We start from the raw sequence: 16,500 nt of genomic DNA, 5'->3' as shown, positions 1-16,500 counted from the left end.
CTGCTATAGTTTCATAAGGCAGATATACCATGTTTTGGCAATCTTGGTATCCTTCATAAGAACCATTGTTTTTGTCATTAAGTTATCCTTTTTGGAATATTAATACAATATTATTAAATGTGGTAAATTTTATTTGGGAGTAAGAGTGCATCTTTAAGTCAGTTTAAAAAGGAAAAAAAAACATTGAGGAGATAAATAAATCAATGCGTTGGTTGAGGATTTATAATATTCAACGTCTTGTCATTTGGCGATGTTTAAACATATTGAAGGTTATTGAAGTAATTAATATGTAAATCCCATATAAAAAACGGGCCGTAAGACTGTTGTTGGAAAATCTTTACATCAATTGCCATGAACTACAACATCACTAATAAAGTGATATTTTGTTGTTGAACAATACTGGTTTTAATATATCTATACAGTACTGTAAACACTAAACTCGACAACTTGGGGCCATCTTTTCAAAGAACATACTTATATTCGAGTGTGTGTTTTTTTCGATTTAATATTCTGGAAAGTTGTACTATCAATTTCGAAAAAAAAAGCTTTATTGGTCATTTTCTGCAGCATTTATTTGATTTTTCAATTAAAAAGCTCAATTTAATTGGCAGACATGACATTTACACGTAAAAAATATTGATATAAGAATATCTAGTTGTTCGCTCGTTGACAAGATGCCCTCTTCATTCACTTCTTGTTAACCACTTGTTAAGGAGGAGTGAACTCTCCTTGTTCACTTCTTGATAACCACATGTTAAGGAGGAGAAGACTCTCTTTGTTCACTTCTTGTTAATCATTTGTTAAAGAGGAGTGGACTCTCTCTGTCCACTTCTTGTTAACCACTTGTTATGGAGGAGTGGACTCTCTTTGTCCACTTCTTGTTAATCACTTGTTAAGGAGATGACGACTCTCCTTGTTCACTTCTTGTTAACCACTTGATAAGGAGGAGTGGACTCTTTGTTTACTTCTTGGTTACCTCTTGTTAAGGAGTAGTGGACTCTGTTCACTTCTGGCTGATTTTAATAAGGAGCTCACCAGAAATTATTTTTACTGTTCTCTTTACTTAGTCTTTTTAAAGAGTCATATCATTCAACAAATCAGATCAATAATAGAAGAACATTTCTGCATATATTTAATAAATACTACAACAAATATCAAAATTACATGATATTTCAATGAATAGCATGAAAAAGTATCTTTATTCCAACATTATAAATATCTCAGTATATAATTCAATAAAGCAATTCTTCAAATATCAATAAACAGGCTCTCAAACAATGTCCCATAAAAAAAGTAGGAATACATTTGGAGCTTTTATGAAAACACAGTAGAAGAAAGTATCGTTTTGTGACAATGAGTATGAAAATAACGAACATGTACATCGACAGTTTAAGATCAACAACTTTCTAACTTAAAAATTATTGTACAATGTCTTCTTCCTATTTTATTAAACCTGTGATGAAACTTATCCCTGAACTGCTTCAAGTTGTTGAAATGTTTACAGCCATCAGGCCATCTCATGTCTCAACGGTTCAATTTACTTAATTGCACCACTGGAATCCTAGGTAATTTGTGAACAAAATGAACAAATAAAGCTAAAAACTGATAATTTTTCACACACAAAAATAATGGGTATTGACAAGATGAAGGAAAAAGTAGGGCTTTTCAAAATGTATTAAAAGTAGGAAAAGAAGGGAGAGTAGGAGAAAGTATGAACGCTGGAGAGACTGAATACACTAGGACAATACCACCATGACAATACCTTGGCGAGCTAACAATAAATGTACCATATAAAAAAGCAATGCATGTTATTTTTGCTATAATAATTTAATTGATCTTTGACAATACAAAATAAAATTCCCTTTTCAACAGCATTTTATCTACCAAGAGACATTATATTCAGATGAATATATATAGGCTAGCCTGTGCTTACCAGATACAAAGAATACATGTATATCTCGTTTATCATTTTGAACTGTTCTAATGATTTTTAACATGAAGGAAGCCTAAAGTTAAATGCCCCTACCCCCTAATGGTGGGGAGGGGAGGGGGCATATTTCACCTTTAATTTTATCCCTGGGAAATGAATGAAAATCTTCCAAAATTCCTATATTTTTTTTAACAACGCAAGTGTTGAATTTCTGCAGTGCTACTTTATTTTTTAGACATGCCTTTATGGACAATATTTTCATCTAATTAAGACACATACATTTCAGATAGTCATTGACATAAAACATATATAAGACAACAATGACAATAGTTTTAATACTATATAAACAGTAGTCAAAGTAAGCACTTGCACACAGCAACCATGCGCTTGTAAAATGTTTTTTGGACTTGCTTGATTTGTTATACAGAAGAGCTTGTTAAAATCTTTGATGCCAAGAGAAGACTAAAGTGACAGTCTTATTCAAAATCAATACATACTCATGTATAGCAAACATCAATTTTGACTGATAAACCTTTAACTACTTACTAAATAATGCATTTATGGAAAAGATTATGTACTGATAACAAGATTGTAACCGTGTATTTAATTGAAGAAAGCGAAAAAATATTAAATGATTGGTGAATGCTAAAAGATTTACTGTGGACTACTACGGTTTCGTAAGGTAGAAATACCATGGTTTATGCGCATTTCTTTCAAATTAGACTCGGTTTTCTTCATAAAAACCATTGTTTTCGACATTTATTCATCCTTTTTTAAATATTACAACAATATCATTAATAGTGGTAAATCTGATTTGGGCGTAAGAGTGCATCTTAAGAATTCAGATTTGTTTCTCATAATGTCCTATTTTGATGACTGTACAGATGCTGTTTTTATTTTGTGGACGATCTTTTCTCAGTCAATTTGGCAGCAGCTTTTTTCTTCATCATTTGCAGTCTTTTATCCGCATTTACAACAGAATTCTGACCACCCTGGTTAGACGATGATGATGCTGATGACGAAGACGATTTACTCGCTGAATTCAAAGATGATAAAGCAGATGTTGACTGAGATTTCAACATTTTACTGGAATCAGAAGACGATTTTTGTCCACCAAACATCTTTGAAGCATCAGGAGATGCCCGTGAGGTGACCTTGGTATCTTGTGAAGGTCGATGGAAAGGCTTCTGGTCAGACTTACCTTTATCCTTATCTTTCGACTTTTCACTCGAAGATTTCTCTGAATCAGACTTAGATTTAGAATCTGATTTTCCAGATGAAGACTTAACATGATCTGACGATTTTGATGAAGAACTTGATGAAGACGAAGATGAACTTGAAGATTTTGAAGTAGATTCAGGCTTTGACTGACTGTTAGACGACTTGGAAGAGTCAGCTTTCGAGCTGGATGATTTCACTGGGTCAGTTTTCTGACTGCTTGACTTAGACTGGCCTGACAAGTTAGCTGCCAGACTGGCTAGTCCACTAAGAGGCTTCGCAGAACCAGATGTGGAACTCTCTTTAGACGATGATGTGCTCTGAAAAAAATAGAAGAGAATAACAAACACAAATTACTCGAAGCCACTCCCATGTTGAAATTAAGTTTTACAGTATTTTCTCATATTTTGAGATTTATATTGGATTACAAGTAACTGAATTCGACCCCATCTGGAAATACATTTCCATGGGGTCAACTCATGAAATGTTTGATCGATTTTCCGAATCAATATTTTGAAAATTTAGAGCCTAATTGGTCAGGTTTTTTTTTATTTTAGTGAAACTCAATTTGATTTGAAGGCCCCCCTAAATATTGAACTATTAAAAATTATTGAGCTCACAATGTTTTGTTTGTACACTTGTTGAAAAGATGGCTTCCATGTCTTTTACTCATAATTTGCGATGAGGGTCATGCTTTAAACAGAAAAATTTCCATTATCATTAACATATACATAAGAAGGGAATTGCATGTTGATGCCTAAGCTCATCCACTATAATGTATGGTTTAAAAAGCATTTCTCGAGAAATGTTCTGTATATGGTCATAGAAAGTAAACCTGCAGAAGTCATAACAGTTTCCAAACAGAGCTGTCACTTTCAGTGACTAATGCCCCCAAACTGCCAGACAGATCAATCAAATATTCCTAAATTCAGAAAGAGCTAAAATAAGTTGTAACCATAATGGAGGACACCATGATAGTTGACTTCAAGTCAAGCAGAACCCGTAAGCCTTATATGTCAGTGCAGACAGACAAACAGACTTAAGTTTGTAAAACGGCAAGACTAGCTTAAAATGATACTTCAGCAAAGCTAAATGGATAATAAGTGCATACGAGTTTGGTCTCCCGCCTGTTGAAGGCAAACAGACTTGTGGGTTCTGACTTGGAAGGTTTCGACACAGGCTTTTCAAGCTTCTCCGGGGTTGCGGCAGACACTCCAGATTTGGACTTCTGAGTTTTACCAACCTGAGACATGGAAAAATAAGTTTAATGATTAAATAAGTTTAATGATTAGTTATATATATAGGCAAATTTGCAATTCTATAAAAGTTCATATTTTACAACGGACATATAAACCTGGTTTATACGTAAGAGGGAGGAACTATACCATTTTTTGTTTAATGAAATAAAGTGTGGCAAATCATTCAGAGTGTTAAAACTAAACACACTAAAAGCTGGAACCCTTCAACAAATGTTAATATTCGCCCAAATATCGACATTGAACACATTTTTCAGGAGCATTTATTAACAGCTATTGGCGATTCTTTGTTGCGTGATTAGTAGATTGAAATTCTGGACAGCAGTACAGATTCAGGTTATTTTAACCACATTTAAAATCCAAGAATTATGAACTACATGTAGTATACTAATACACTAAATCTGACAGGATGTCAATATGTACACGGTTCTTACCATCTTCTTCATGGTTTTCTCACAGCGAGAACAGTACCACACAAATCGCGGGTCATTCACGTCCTGTTCTATGACTGCTGGCCGATGACACTCCTGAAAAAGGACCACAATTCTTTATTATTAATACAAAAAGATTGAATCATGTCCATTTCACTCATTATCGTAGGGTATCATTATTTCATGATTGGCCAAGGTGAACATGTAAGTGACTTATTATTATATCATTTATTTAAAGGGGCTATACCCCTTATGATGAAATAGCGAAAAAAGAAGAAAATTGTCGAAAACTGACATAAACTTTGTATCGATGTGTACAATGCATTGAAACTAACTAACTGAAGTACCACATAGTTTACAATTAATTTGTTTTTTCGCAGTTTTTTCGTACGTAGTAAAATTCATTCTTATGCATGATTGGCTAGTCGATGTTATCACGTGATATTACCAAGTTAGGTATACAGTTTAAATGTTTCAAAGATTAAGGATAAGCCTTCGCAGCACATTGGATACATCACTGGACTGCAATTTTGGCGACACCGGTTCAAACCCGGTCTCCGACTCGATTTTTTTTACATTTTTTTACAATTATGAAATCAAAGAGTAAAACATTTTATTAAATAATTGTTCTGAGATTCGTTAAAGAAAAAAACTTTTTTTGGTGCCAATCTGGTGTATAGTCCCTTTTATAGTTTAAGCCACACATCAGCATATTGACATTGAAAACATATACAAGATAAAGAGTTTGTTTCAATACATGTAAGATCGCAATATTTTCAAGTGAGCACAAAAAAAAAAAAAATTACCATGGCTATACCATAAGTGAAATATTCACAATGAATTGTAGCTAATCAGAAAAAGCATGCCAATCTGCATGTGATCCTAATACAATTTCAGATATGGCATAATTAAATTGTGTCCTAGCACTGTGGTCGCTATTGTTTGATTAAGATGTGAAAACAGGCTAGAATTTCCAAACAGAAAAAAATATCAGTTTGATAACACAAGATCTTTGGATTATACTATTAGATAAGTTAATCAAGCAGTATTATAGTTATTGACCCTTTTTACTGTTTCTGAATTCAAATCCTTTCGTTTTTTGCAGGAGAAAATATTGCCACTTTTGGGTAATTATCATAACTTTTTAGGGAAATAGATGTGTTTAAGCAAAGAAACCAGCAGTAAATTTCAAGATAAAGATCTGAAATATAACTACAGTCTGGACCCATGATTATGAACAATATAAAGTCTGAGTCTAGACTAGGACTTAAAAAAAGTAGTTTGATTTAATGACAAAAAAACAACATCTTTTTTCCATTCCTCTTACCAAACCTATGCTAATAAAACTTTCAAATAATAGTTTAATTCTCCATCAATGCTCTGCTGGAAGAAACATGACAATGAATTGTAGATTTGCAATTTCGAGTTTTGAGTCTGAACTTAAGACTTCACAGGGTTGAGTGTGGCATTGTGGTTAAGGTGTCTGGCTCTCACACAAGTGGTTGTAGGATCAATCTTTAGAGGTGATGGGTTCGAGCCTCACCAAGGGTTCTTTCTCATGGCCTCTCAAAAAGGGCTCATTACTTGTTTCTCCCAGGAAACAGACTCCAGAGTGATGCATATAAGCTTTCAGCTCTCTTTACAATCGAGCATTTTTTTATTAAATCAATACATCCTTATAGATAGCAACTAAACTTACCTGGTGGTATAGACTGTGGCATTCTTGACACTCAACCAGCTGATTTCCTGGCATCACATCAAACTGCCTGTAAATGATAATGTTAAAAGTACAATACCAATTCTGAACTATTGTAATTTATTTCATAAATTACTAAAAGGTGTAAAATAATATATTTGTTTCCAGTTTTATGCTCCCAAAAATCAGGTAGGTAGCTTAGATTTTTTTGAATAGGCAAATAAGTTTCTTGAGATTTTTCTGCAACCAAAATCTATATATTATATGCTCATGACCGTCTATACATTCATAATAAGCATCACTGGTATTTAAAAAAAAAAAATTACTGCCTTTTTAAATCTGAATTGAAAAGAAAAAACAAAACAAATGATAACAAATATTTCTCTAGGCAATAAAAGGTCTAGGGTCAGGCCAAAACAATAGGATAGGTAGTGGAACAGGAAATAAACATTTATTTTTTTACCACATAGGGCCTAAAAAAATTATATTTGATTCGGTTTGCCTGACCCTACCTACGGAATAGGCGCCGATCCTACCGTTTTTATAGTCAGTTTGAAAAAAAAATGAAAAACTAAAAAATAAATAATAATAATAATTTTTGTTTTGCTTTTTCTTTTTTGCTTTTCAATATGAAGTTTAAAACCTTAAATGCTTATATAGAAGATAACTTTAACACCATTCTCCAATGATGAATATGACATTCTTATATAAAGCTAATAAAAAAATTAAAAAAATAAAAAGCCTACCTACCCTACCTATTTTTGAAAATGATGTAACCCTAACCAATTTTTTTTAGGCCTAGGATATCTGATGTACACATGATCTTGTTAATCCATAAGCCATTGGCAATAATCATAAATGTTTATACTTTGGAAGCCCATATTAATTTGGTATCGGCAGACATGTGAACCTTTGTCTCAAAAGCGGTAGAATTTCTAATTACTTTATTTTTCAGTCAAAAACAATTATGGAAACAATGTAAACAAAAACTTTTTGATATTTGTTACTATTTTTAGATTTTCAGAAAATGCGCATAAAAAACGTCATGGTTAAGAGACTTGTCAAATTAAGCGATATCGCTTAAAAGGATATCGCATTGTGATTATTAAGTAATACATAAAATAAATTAGCGAAAAACATTTATATATGAAGTTATTGTCTTTTTTTGTTTTTTTATTTCAAGTAAATCTGACATGAAATGATCAATCTTTCAAGGTAAAAAAATATTGCTTGTAAAATATATTTTGGAATAATATTAACTCTTTCTTTATACTGTTCACATGAAATCTTTTCAAATGATACCAAAAAAAAACACATTCTCTATTGTGCATAGGATACTTGAACCGTTTATCCATCAAAACAGCAGACTGACTACTCTTAAATAATGAAGAGCTTATATGGGGACACACTAGAAAACAAAACCAGATTTAAAAAATATATATTAATTTCAATGTATTTAACTTCATTTCCATATAAATTCAATTTTACCCTCACAAAATCGCAGAATCCAGTTTACATAACAATATACGCTTAATCAAAAAGACTGCTATCCATACATAGTCAAGATATTAAACTCAAAACGTACTTGCACACTACACACGATATCCCTAGCCCGATGGCGAAATCATCCGCATCCATACTTTTATCCAGTTCTTCCTCCGTCGAAGAGTCGTCCTCCACTTTCTTTTCTGTCTTTTTCTGCTTTTCTTTCTCCTTCATTCTCTGTTTTTCTCTTTCCCTTTCTTTTTCTAGCTCCTCTTTTTTTGCCTTTAACAGGAATGAATATTAATTATTCTATATGAAGATGCCTATATTACTATGATGACTATTAAATGACTTACTGCTTACTACAAGTACCTATGCCACCTATGGTACTTGCACAGGTCAGAGATTTTGCAAGTTTTCTGGGCTGGTTATCTCAGTTTTTAGAGCTACTGACTTGCAATCCGCAGAACTGCAGCATACATGTACCGGTTCCTTTTGAATGCCAGACATTTGGCCCGCAATTTGAGAACATAGAGCTCAAGAGTATGAGTGGGACTTAAAAGTGAGGTAATTGGAGAGGCGTAATAGTTATATAAGGTGCGACCAATCTGGGAATTTGGGTACATGTTCCAACAAAGAGGGGGTGAATGCCAAGGTACTCACTCACACTCAGAGAGTATTTGAACTATCTGGCCCCAATTTCTTGAAACTTCTTAAGTCCCTTATAACAGGATTAAGCTAAGCTCACTATTTTTGTTTTTCAATAATTTGGTTATTATTTACTTCTAAAAAATATATATTTTAGATAGAAATTATCTTTATGATAATCACAATACACCTTTTTTAAATAATTAAAATCTAGATAAACTATGTATTTTAACTTATTGAAATATGCTACTAAGGCCTGTTAAGCTTAATAAATTTTGAGAAATTGGGGCCTGGGCTTGTAAGATCAGTTTGTACAACACTTGATTTGCTAGCAGCAGGTTCAGGTTCAACCCCCAGACTGGCCGCATACTTATCTCTGAGCCTATGACACCAATATCTTTATAATGTGGAATCGTAAGGTGAATTTTTGTATGTTTCATCTTATGGACAAACATGCAAATTAATTGCTCAGAGACCTTTGTCAGCCAACTTAATGTTTAATTAGAAATAACCTCAACAGGCTATAATGGGAAACGTTCTTCCTATGAAATGTTTATTCTTTCCTAAAGGCTATTCTATTTAAACATATTACCCCCAGGGGGAAGACACTTTTTGATTATGCCACCCACCTACAGAAGAAAATTAACCCTTGTTGGGTCCAAATTAGCGAAAAAAAGACACCCACCTATATGCTAACTTAATAATTGCCTTCCCCCGTGGGTTATACGTTTTACTGGAACAGCCCTAAGGAAAATCGTTTAATTTCTACATAATAATATAAGCCGGTTAACTTTTTGAATTTTTTTAGCCTGCTACATACCTTTTCTTTTTCCCGCTCTTTTTCTCTTTCCCGCTCTTTTCTTTCCCGCCTTTCTTTCTCTTTCTCTTTTGAATCCTTATCCTTCTTGGACCTCTCTTTATCTTTGTCCCTTTCCCTGTCTTTATCTTTTTCCCTATCTGAGTGTTTTTCTCTGGACGAGTCTTTGTCCCGATGAGAGTCGTCCAATCGAGCCTTCTTAGCGGGCACTTCTGGTGAGGCCTCTGACCCACTTTTAGTCTGTTGTAAAAAAATTAAACAATCTTTATATCTAATATAAATAAAGTACTCACAAATATTCTCAATCATTATTGTAAAAAAAATGTTATTGTCTATCTTAAAATTTAACCTTTTCTATCTGTTAATGCAATTTTCTTCTGTTTGTTAGGAAACCATAACGCATAAAAGCCTATTCTGAAATCTCCTTCAGAACTTTGGGAAAACTGAAATGCCACTGTTATACAGGGTAGAATAACCGCCGTCCACTTGGCTGCAAATTCACTCGGAATATGTTCAAAAACAGTACATTATATAACTAGAGCTGTCACAGTAGTGACGAATACCCCCAAATGCCGCCTGGACACAGGAATGGCAAACCATTCCTTTGAAAAGAGGCCATAACTCCAAGGTTACTGCAAACTGCATCTTCTTTTATCATGCATGTACTGTTTTATTTAAATATGTTGAGTAATTTAGAAGTTACACTGCTGACAAGAAAAACTAGCCTTTCACGAGTTATCGTCCGGAAACTGTTTTTCTATTTTTAGTAACAGTGACCTTGACCTTGGCCCCAGCAGCCCTGATATCAAACTTGACCTGTATCTTCTGATGTTACACCTGTGTACCAAAAATTGTTCAAATCTGTCTAGCCTTTCATGAGTTATCGTCCGGAAACCGTTTTTCTATTTTTAGTAACCGTGACCTTGACCTTGGCCCCACCAGCCCCAATATCAAACTTGACCTGTATCTTCTAATGTTACACCTGTGTACCAAAAATTGTTCAAATCTGTAAGCCTTTCATGATTTATCATCCGGAAACCGTTTTTCTATTTTTAGTAACAGTGACCTTGACCTTGGCCCCACCAGCCCCAATATCGAACTTGAGCTGTATCTTCTGATGTTACACCTGTGTACCAAAAATTGTTCAAATCTGTCAGGCCTTTCATGAGTTATCATCCGGAAACCGTTTTTCTATTTTTAGTAACAGTGACCTTGACCTTGGCCCCACCAGCCCCAATATCGAACTTGACCTATATCTTCTGATGTTACACCTGTGTACCAAACTGTATCTTCTGATGTTACACCTGTGTACCAAAAATTGTTCAAATCTGTCTAGCCTTTCATGAGTTATTGTCCGAAAACTGTTTTTCTATTTTTAGTAACAATGACCTTGACCTTGGCCCCACCAGCCCCAATATCGAACTTGACCTGTATCTTCTGATGTTACACCTGTGTACCAAAAATTGTTCAAATCTGTCTAGCCTTTCATGAGTTATCGTCCGGAAACCGTTTTTCTATTTTTAGTAACAACTAGACAAAGCTGTATAATTTTTGCCTATTTTAACTTATTCAGGGGCCATAATTGGAGACATGATCATGTGATTCCAACCACAATCACAGGGGCAAATGTTCTCACCATGGCTAAAAGTTTGAAAAAGATTCATTCAAAAATGACGAAGGAGTAGGACGAACAAAACTAATTTTACCCAATTTAACTCATTAAGGGGCCACAACTCCACTCAGGATCATGTGACTCCCACCAAATTCATGGAGGCAAAGGTTTACATCATGGCCATTAATATTTGAAAGTTTGAAAAAGATTTGCTCAATAGCTTCAAAGAAGAATCCTGGACAAAGCTAATTTTGCCCAATTTAACTCATTAAGGGGCCACAACTCCACTCAGGATCATGCGACTCTGACCAAATCCACGGAGGCACAGGTTTACATCATGGTCATTAATATTTGAATGTTTGAAAAAGATTTGTTCAATAACGACAAAGATGAATCCCGGACAAAAAAAACCGGACGGACAGACGGACAGACAGACAGACGGACGGACAACCCGATTCCAGTATACCCCCCCCAAACTTTGTTTTAGGGGGTATAATAATTATGCGACACTGTCAGCAAAAATGATTCCAGGGGTGAAAACATGAGGTTTTAATTTTCACAAGGTTTATTTCCTCATAATAAGATAATCATAGCTATTTTTAGATTATTTCGAGAAGGTTCTTTAATTTAATTTTACACATTGTTTTAAGAATTTATTATACTATCTCTTTGTTTTAATTTGTTTTGTTTTTTGTAAAAACATAAAGGGACTATTTCATGGTTTGTAAAATGCAATTTATACAGGTTTTTTTTTTCTTTACAAAGTACAGTGTTGCAAATCATAGTGTTAAAGCTAAGATACTGACAGCTGAAGAAACCCTTCAACAATGAAGATTTATCAAAACTGTCAAATCGATTTAGGTAGATATGTTGTTTAAAGCAATTATTGACTTGATTGAGTCGATGATGGACACCGTACGCCGGACAAAGACTAATCACAATAGCTCATATTGCGCACTTTGTGTTCAGGTAAGCTAAAAATGTAGTCCAAGCGAAAATAATAAAATGGTTAATCAATATAAAATTTAACTAGAAATGATCTTGATGTTAATATTTAAAATGCAGCAACACATCTTTGCATCTTGATGCATGAAGGATGTGTGTGTGTTAGTGATGTTCCGATGATCGATTATAATCGAAAATTGATTGGTTGTCCCAGAAGTCGGCGACAATCGATTGTATATGGTCATAATCGATCATCGGTTCAACCAGAGTTGCTTTACGTCTTTGTTTTCCACTCCCCAGGGGACATCACCGCGTTAGAGATTCGTCCTTTACTTTCCGTTCATTACCGCCTATTTTCTTTTGCTTCAATATACATTTGGAGCTGTTCATTTCTTATCGTTAAACAATATGGCTGACCAAGCACCAAATCTCGTAGACGAAATATTTCCCTATCCTGGGGGCAAATGTTTTACATGTTCTTGTTACTTTTTTTGTTGTTTGTTCATTCATAAATAAAACTAGTAATTGATTCAATGCATATGTTTGCATTTGGCGTTGTCAACAAACCACTTGGGTAAACAAGGCATGATAGATGTACTATATGACAGTCTACATTAGATTATTACAGTATTTATTTGACTCATAGTAATAAAAGAAAAAACAACTCTTCAAACATGGTACATTTACATGTATAACATAAGCTTAGTTTAAAATGATTATGAGTTATTAACTTATTGTACAAAATACTACAAATGCTACTACATTTAAGGTATAGTCAGAAATGGTCCAACCGATTGTACTATCGTTAAGCGGTTACTTGAGTGGAACCGATCATCGACAGTAAAGCTGGAACCGATTCCCATCACTAGTGTGTGTGTGTGTGTGTGAGTGTATGTGTATTTCTTTAGACCTTATGGTCAAGGAAAACCCGTGAAAGCGCAAGCAATTATTTCCAACAGGGTCCTTTGTTTTTGCTGAAGGGACAGCAGGCTGAAGAGACAGTGGTGGGATACAAGGAAGTCTGGATGCAATACCCTTGCTCTTTTTCAAAGAGACCCTTTGGTTCTTTTACGTGCTCGGTGTAAAGCACCGATACATGGGGTACAACTTTCCTGGGTTATACCAGTACTTAGTACACCATTTTTCCAAGCACTACCCTTTAAATGCCGAGCACCAGGCAAGGAGCTACTTGTACCAACTTTTAACGTCTTTTGGTATGACACAGCCAGGGATCGAACCCATGACCACCCACTCTGTAGGCAGAAGCCTAACCACTAGGCCATGGAGACTGCATGCCTTAAAAGTTGGGTAACTACAATCTTGATCCTCACAGTTTCTTTTCTTTTCAAAAAGCTACACAGGCTTAAAGAAGTTAAAACTAGGATTAACCTTATCACTGGACCGTTTCTCCGCCTTCTTACTGTACTCCTCATCTCTCCTAGAACTGCTTGAATGCTTTGATGAAGACTTTTCTGATGACTTCTCAGTATCTGAACTGCTTGTCTGTAAAAAATAGAACAATAAGAAAAATTGTAAAAAATTGATCACATTTTTTTCTCAACTCTTATTGTATGTTTAAGTACAGTCTTGTTCTCTTTAAATTCTTCAAACTCAGCATCTTAAAGGGGGCTTTGCTTTATTTTTTTGCTTAAAATATATAACAGAGTATGGTAAATTCACAATGTTATGCATGTTGTTGCTATTTTCTCAATTCTAAATGCCCTAGCTCAGGTTACAAAAAGGTGGAAAAAACACAGCATTATCTGATAAATATCCTTTACCTTAGGCTTCACCTGCCCTTGCCTCTGTGCTATAGCATCATCTAGCATCTGTTTAAGCTGTGCCCCGGAGTCCTTACTACGCGAGTGTAAGAGCTTTAGGGCTTTTACAAACACCGGATCCAGGTCTAGAGAAGCCATTATCTACAGGTACAAATTAAACCTTATATTTTTAAACTATAAACAAAATGTTATAACAAATATATATACCAGGTGTATATATATATATATACAGTACACTCAACAAGTTAAACCGACTTTTCATTCCCCTCAGCAGCTTTTTACTATCGCGGCCAACTCAATGTATAAATGGACTGTTTGCGTTTTGCAGAGTTTGGATTTAGGCCCTCAGAGGTGATCAGTCGACCAAATTATTACCAACATGGTGTTCCTGGGAGGGCTTAACTCCATGAATCTCTGCCGACATTTGAAAATAATTTACATGAAAATTAATTTTGTTTAAAAAAAAAATCAATATTTTATGATTGCTAAAGACAATTGCTGTTATTGCTTGTCTTCTGACCTTTTGATTTCTTTTTTCAGATCAACTTTCACGATTTTTTTTAATAAACTTGAAAACATTACCTTTGCATTCATGAAGCTTATCACAAGAATGCAGTCATATTTCCCTTCTCGACAATATTTGATTATATCATGACTGAATCATGGCATTTTATTTTGGTTTTATTATAAACATTGCAAAATACATTACACCAGAAAACAACTATGTTACTATTATAAGATTTTCAAAAAACATGATTGAAAGTGACTTGGATGAAACACGTGTTCAAAGTTCACAGCGCATGGTTGAATGCCTTCTTGTCTCACTTTCAATGGAAAACTTCCCTAAACGTCACTACCTATTTTTAACTACCAATAATAAATATCAAATAATTATATTCTTCAGTGTATTGATAATGCGCATGGTTTATAGGTCCATGACGCACATTATTGTGGTTAATATTTTCACTAGTCCAAATAATTGTACGTTGACGTTTTTTTTTAGATTTTTGATATGGCAAATCCTTCACGTACAAATTGTTTAGTATCAAAAGTGGGTAGTTGTTCCGATCAGGATTCCGGGTTAAAGCATATAGCGTCTATAAAATATCATAAAAACAAGAAATATTACCAGATAATGTTATTTTATATTTAGTTCCGTACACAAAAAATAAATATCCAACTTCTAATTATGAGTTTGACGGCTTTTCTTCATTTCATTCTGTCAAAACATAACGATATATACATGAAGGGCACCTGCAAGGCTTCAGGGCACAGTTTTAAATCGCTCGGAACATTTCGGCCATGGCCGAGTTGTTACGATTGTATAACGGGGTCTATCTCGAAGCTTTGTCGGAGGAGGCCGAGTTATTACGATTGTATCGAGTTGTTCCCCTTCGCATAATTGTTGTTTGTGTCAGTCAACTTTCGTTTTATTGGAAAGGTAAACAACTTGTTTTTATGCAATTTCAACAAAAAAATACTTCACTTAAAACAATTTCAATATTTTTAAAACACCCCTGTTTTTTGCACATTCCCATTTAGACGTTAGGGATTGGAAGAATCCCGTATAACACTTCTATTATTTTAGATTAATATTTTCACTAGACTAGCAACTCCTAGAAACTCAGGATTACATGGGAAACAGTTTTATCCTCGGGGGAAACCCGCTATTATCAGGTTTATCCCTTGTAATGAGCAAGGATAGAGGGTCTAACTCATTGAGTGTACTGTACTACTGTATTTAATCTCGAGCATATAAAGAATGTTATAGTTGAGTGTAACCGTTGGTAAGGCGTTTGGTGAGCCAGATAAAAAAGTGACTTAACATTTGTTTGTAATCATTGAAGGAATCAAAACTTTGGAAGTAAAGCTTAATTAATCAATTACTATATCATAATGCATAAATACGACTGATTAATTCCTTCAGGTACCTGTGTGTTTTCGATAAGCAGTACACACTTATAAATATCTTACAAAATCGTTCAAGAGCTTGACAAGGTAGCACACAACAGTTTATGTGCAGTTTCATACACAGTAATCTCCCCCTGTCAAATACCGGGAAGTTGTACATGGTGCCCCCAGATTGTTTTGACATTAAAAGAAACACTTCCGACAAACATTTATCAATTATGACTAAAATAAGCTAATTATCTTAAGGCATGCTTTATATTAAAATAGCCTCTTATACGCTCAATTTTCGTTGATATTCTCATTGTCTCATGCAATAAAATATAATTAAATTAAAATTTTCAGCCTTTTTTACGAAGATTTAAAGGGATTTCAATCTCATTTTGGTACATTTATTAATGACATTAATAAAAAACGTCATTATTTATGTGCATTTAATTAGTATACATATATACTCAATATGAATACAGTTCAATATGAATAGCATATCATGGTATTGCACTCGAACACTCCAAAAGGTGGCTGCACGGCACTCTGTCGCTGATACAAAGTTATTAGCAACATTCTCTATTCCATCGTAGTGTTGTTGATAGGGCATTAGTAAGACATTTCATTTGATCATTTATACGCTTATGCCATGTATGGGCAGCCTGTAAATGATTATGATCTTACAATATAGCATTGTGATACAAAGTATGATTTAAAACAAAGTTTTTAACCTCAAAAATGTTACGTGTGGCCGGTTGCCCAGCTTTCTTAACTGTGACCGATTT

General features: G+C 34.3%; 1 protein-coding gene across 1 annotated transcript; it reads right to left on the bottom strand.

The window, feature by feature from the left end:
- Window positions 1–1,115: 1,115 nt before the first annotated feature.
- LOC128232746 (integrator complex subunit 12-like) lies at window positions 1,116–15,819 on the bottom strand. Its single transcript, XM_052946467.1, has 9 exons — window positions 15,751–15,819; window positions 13,820–13,960; window positions 13,428–13,541; window positions 9,485–9,721; window positions 8,117–8,298; window positions 6,535–6,601; window positions 4,839–4,931; window positions 4,260–4,391; window positions 1,116–3,468 (listed from the first exon to the last, which is right to left on the bottom strand). Exons 2-9 carry the CDS (start codon window positions 13,955–13,957, stop codon window positions 2,824–2,826), a joined length of 1,608 nt encoding a protein of 535 aa, XP_052802427.1. The 5' UTR covers window positions 13,958–13,960; window positions 15,751–15,819; the 3' UTR covers window positions 1,116–2,823.
- Window positions 15,820–16,500: the final 681 nt, after the last annotated feature.

This window comes from Mya arenaria, chromosome 4, assembly GCF_026914265.1.
Source record: "Mya arenaria isolate MELC-2E11 chromosome 4, ASM2691426v1".
Classification (NCBI taxonomy): Eukaryota; Metazoa; Mollusca; class Bivalvia; order Myida; family Myidae; genus Mya; species Mya arenaria.
The sequence above is the reverse complement of the archived record's forward strand: the minus strand, read 5'-3'. Positions and strand labels throughout refer to the sequence as shown.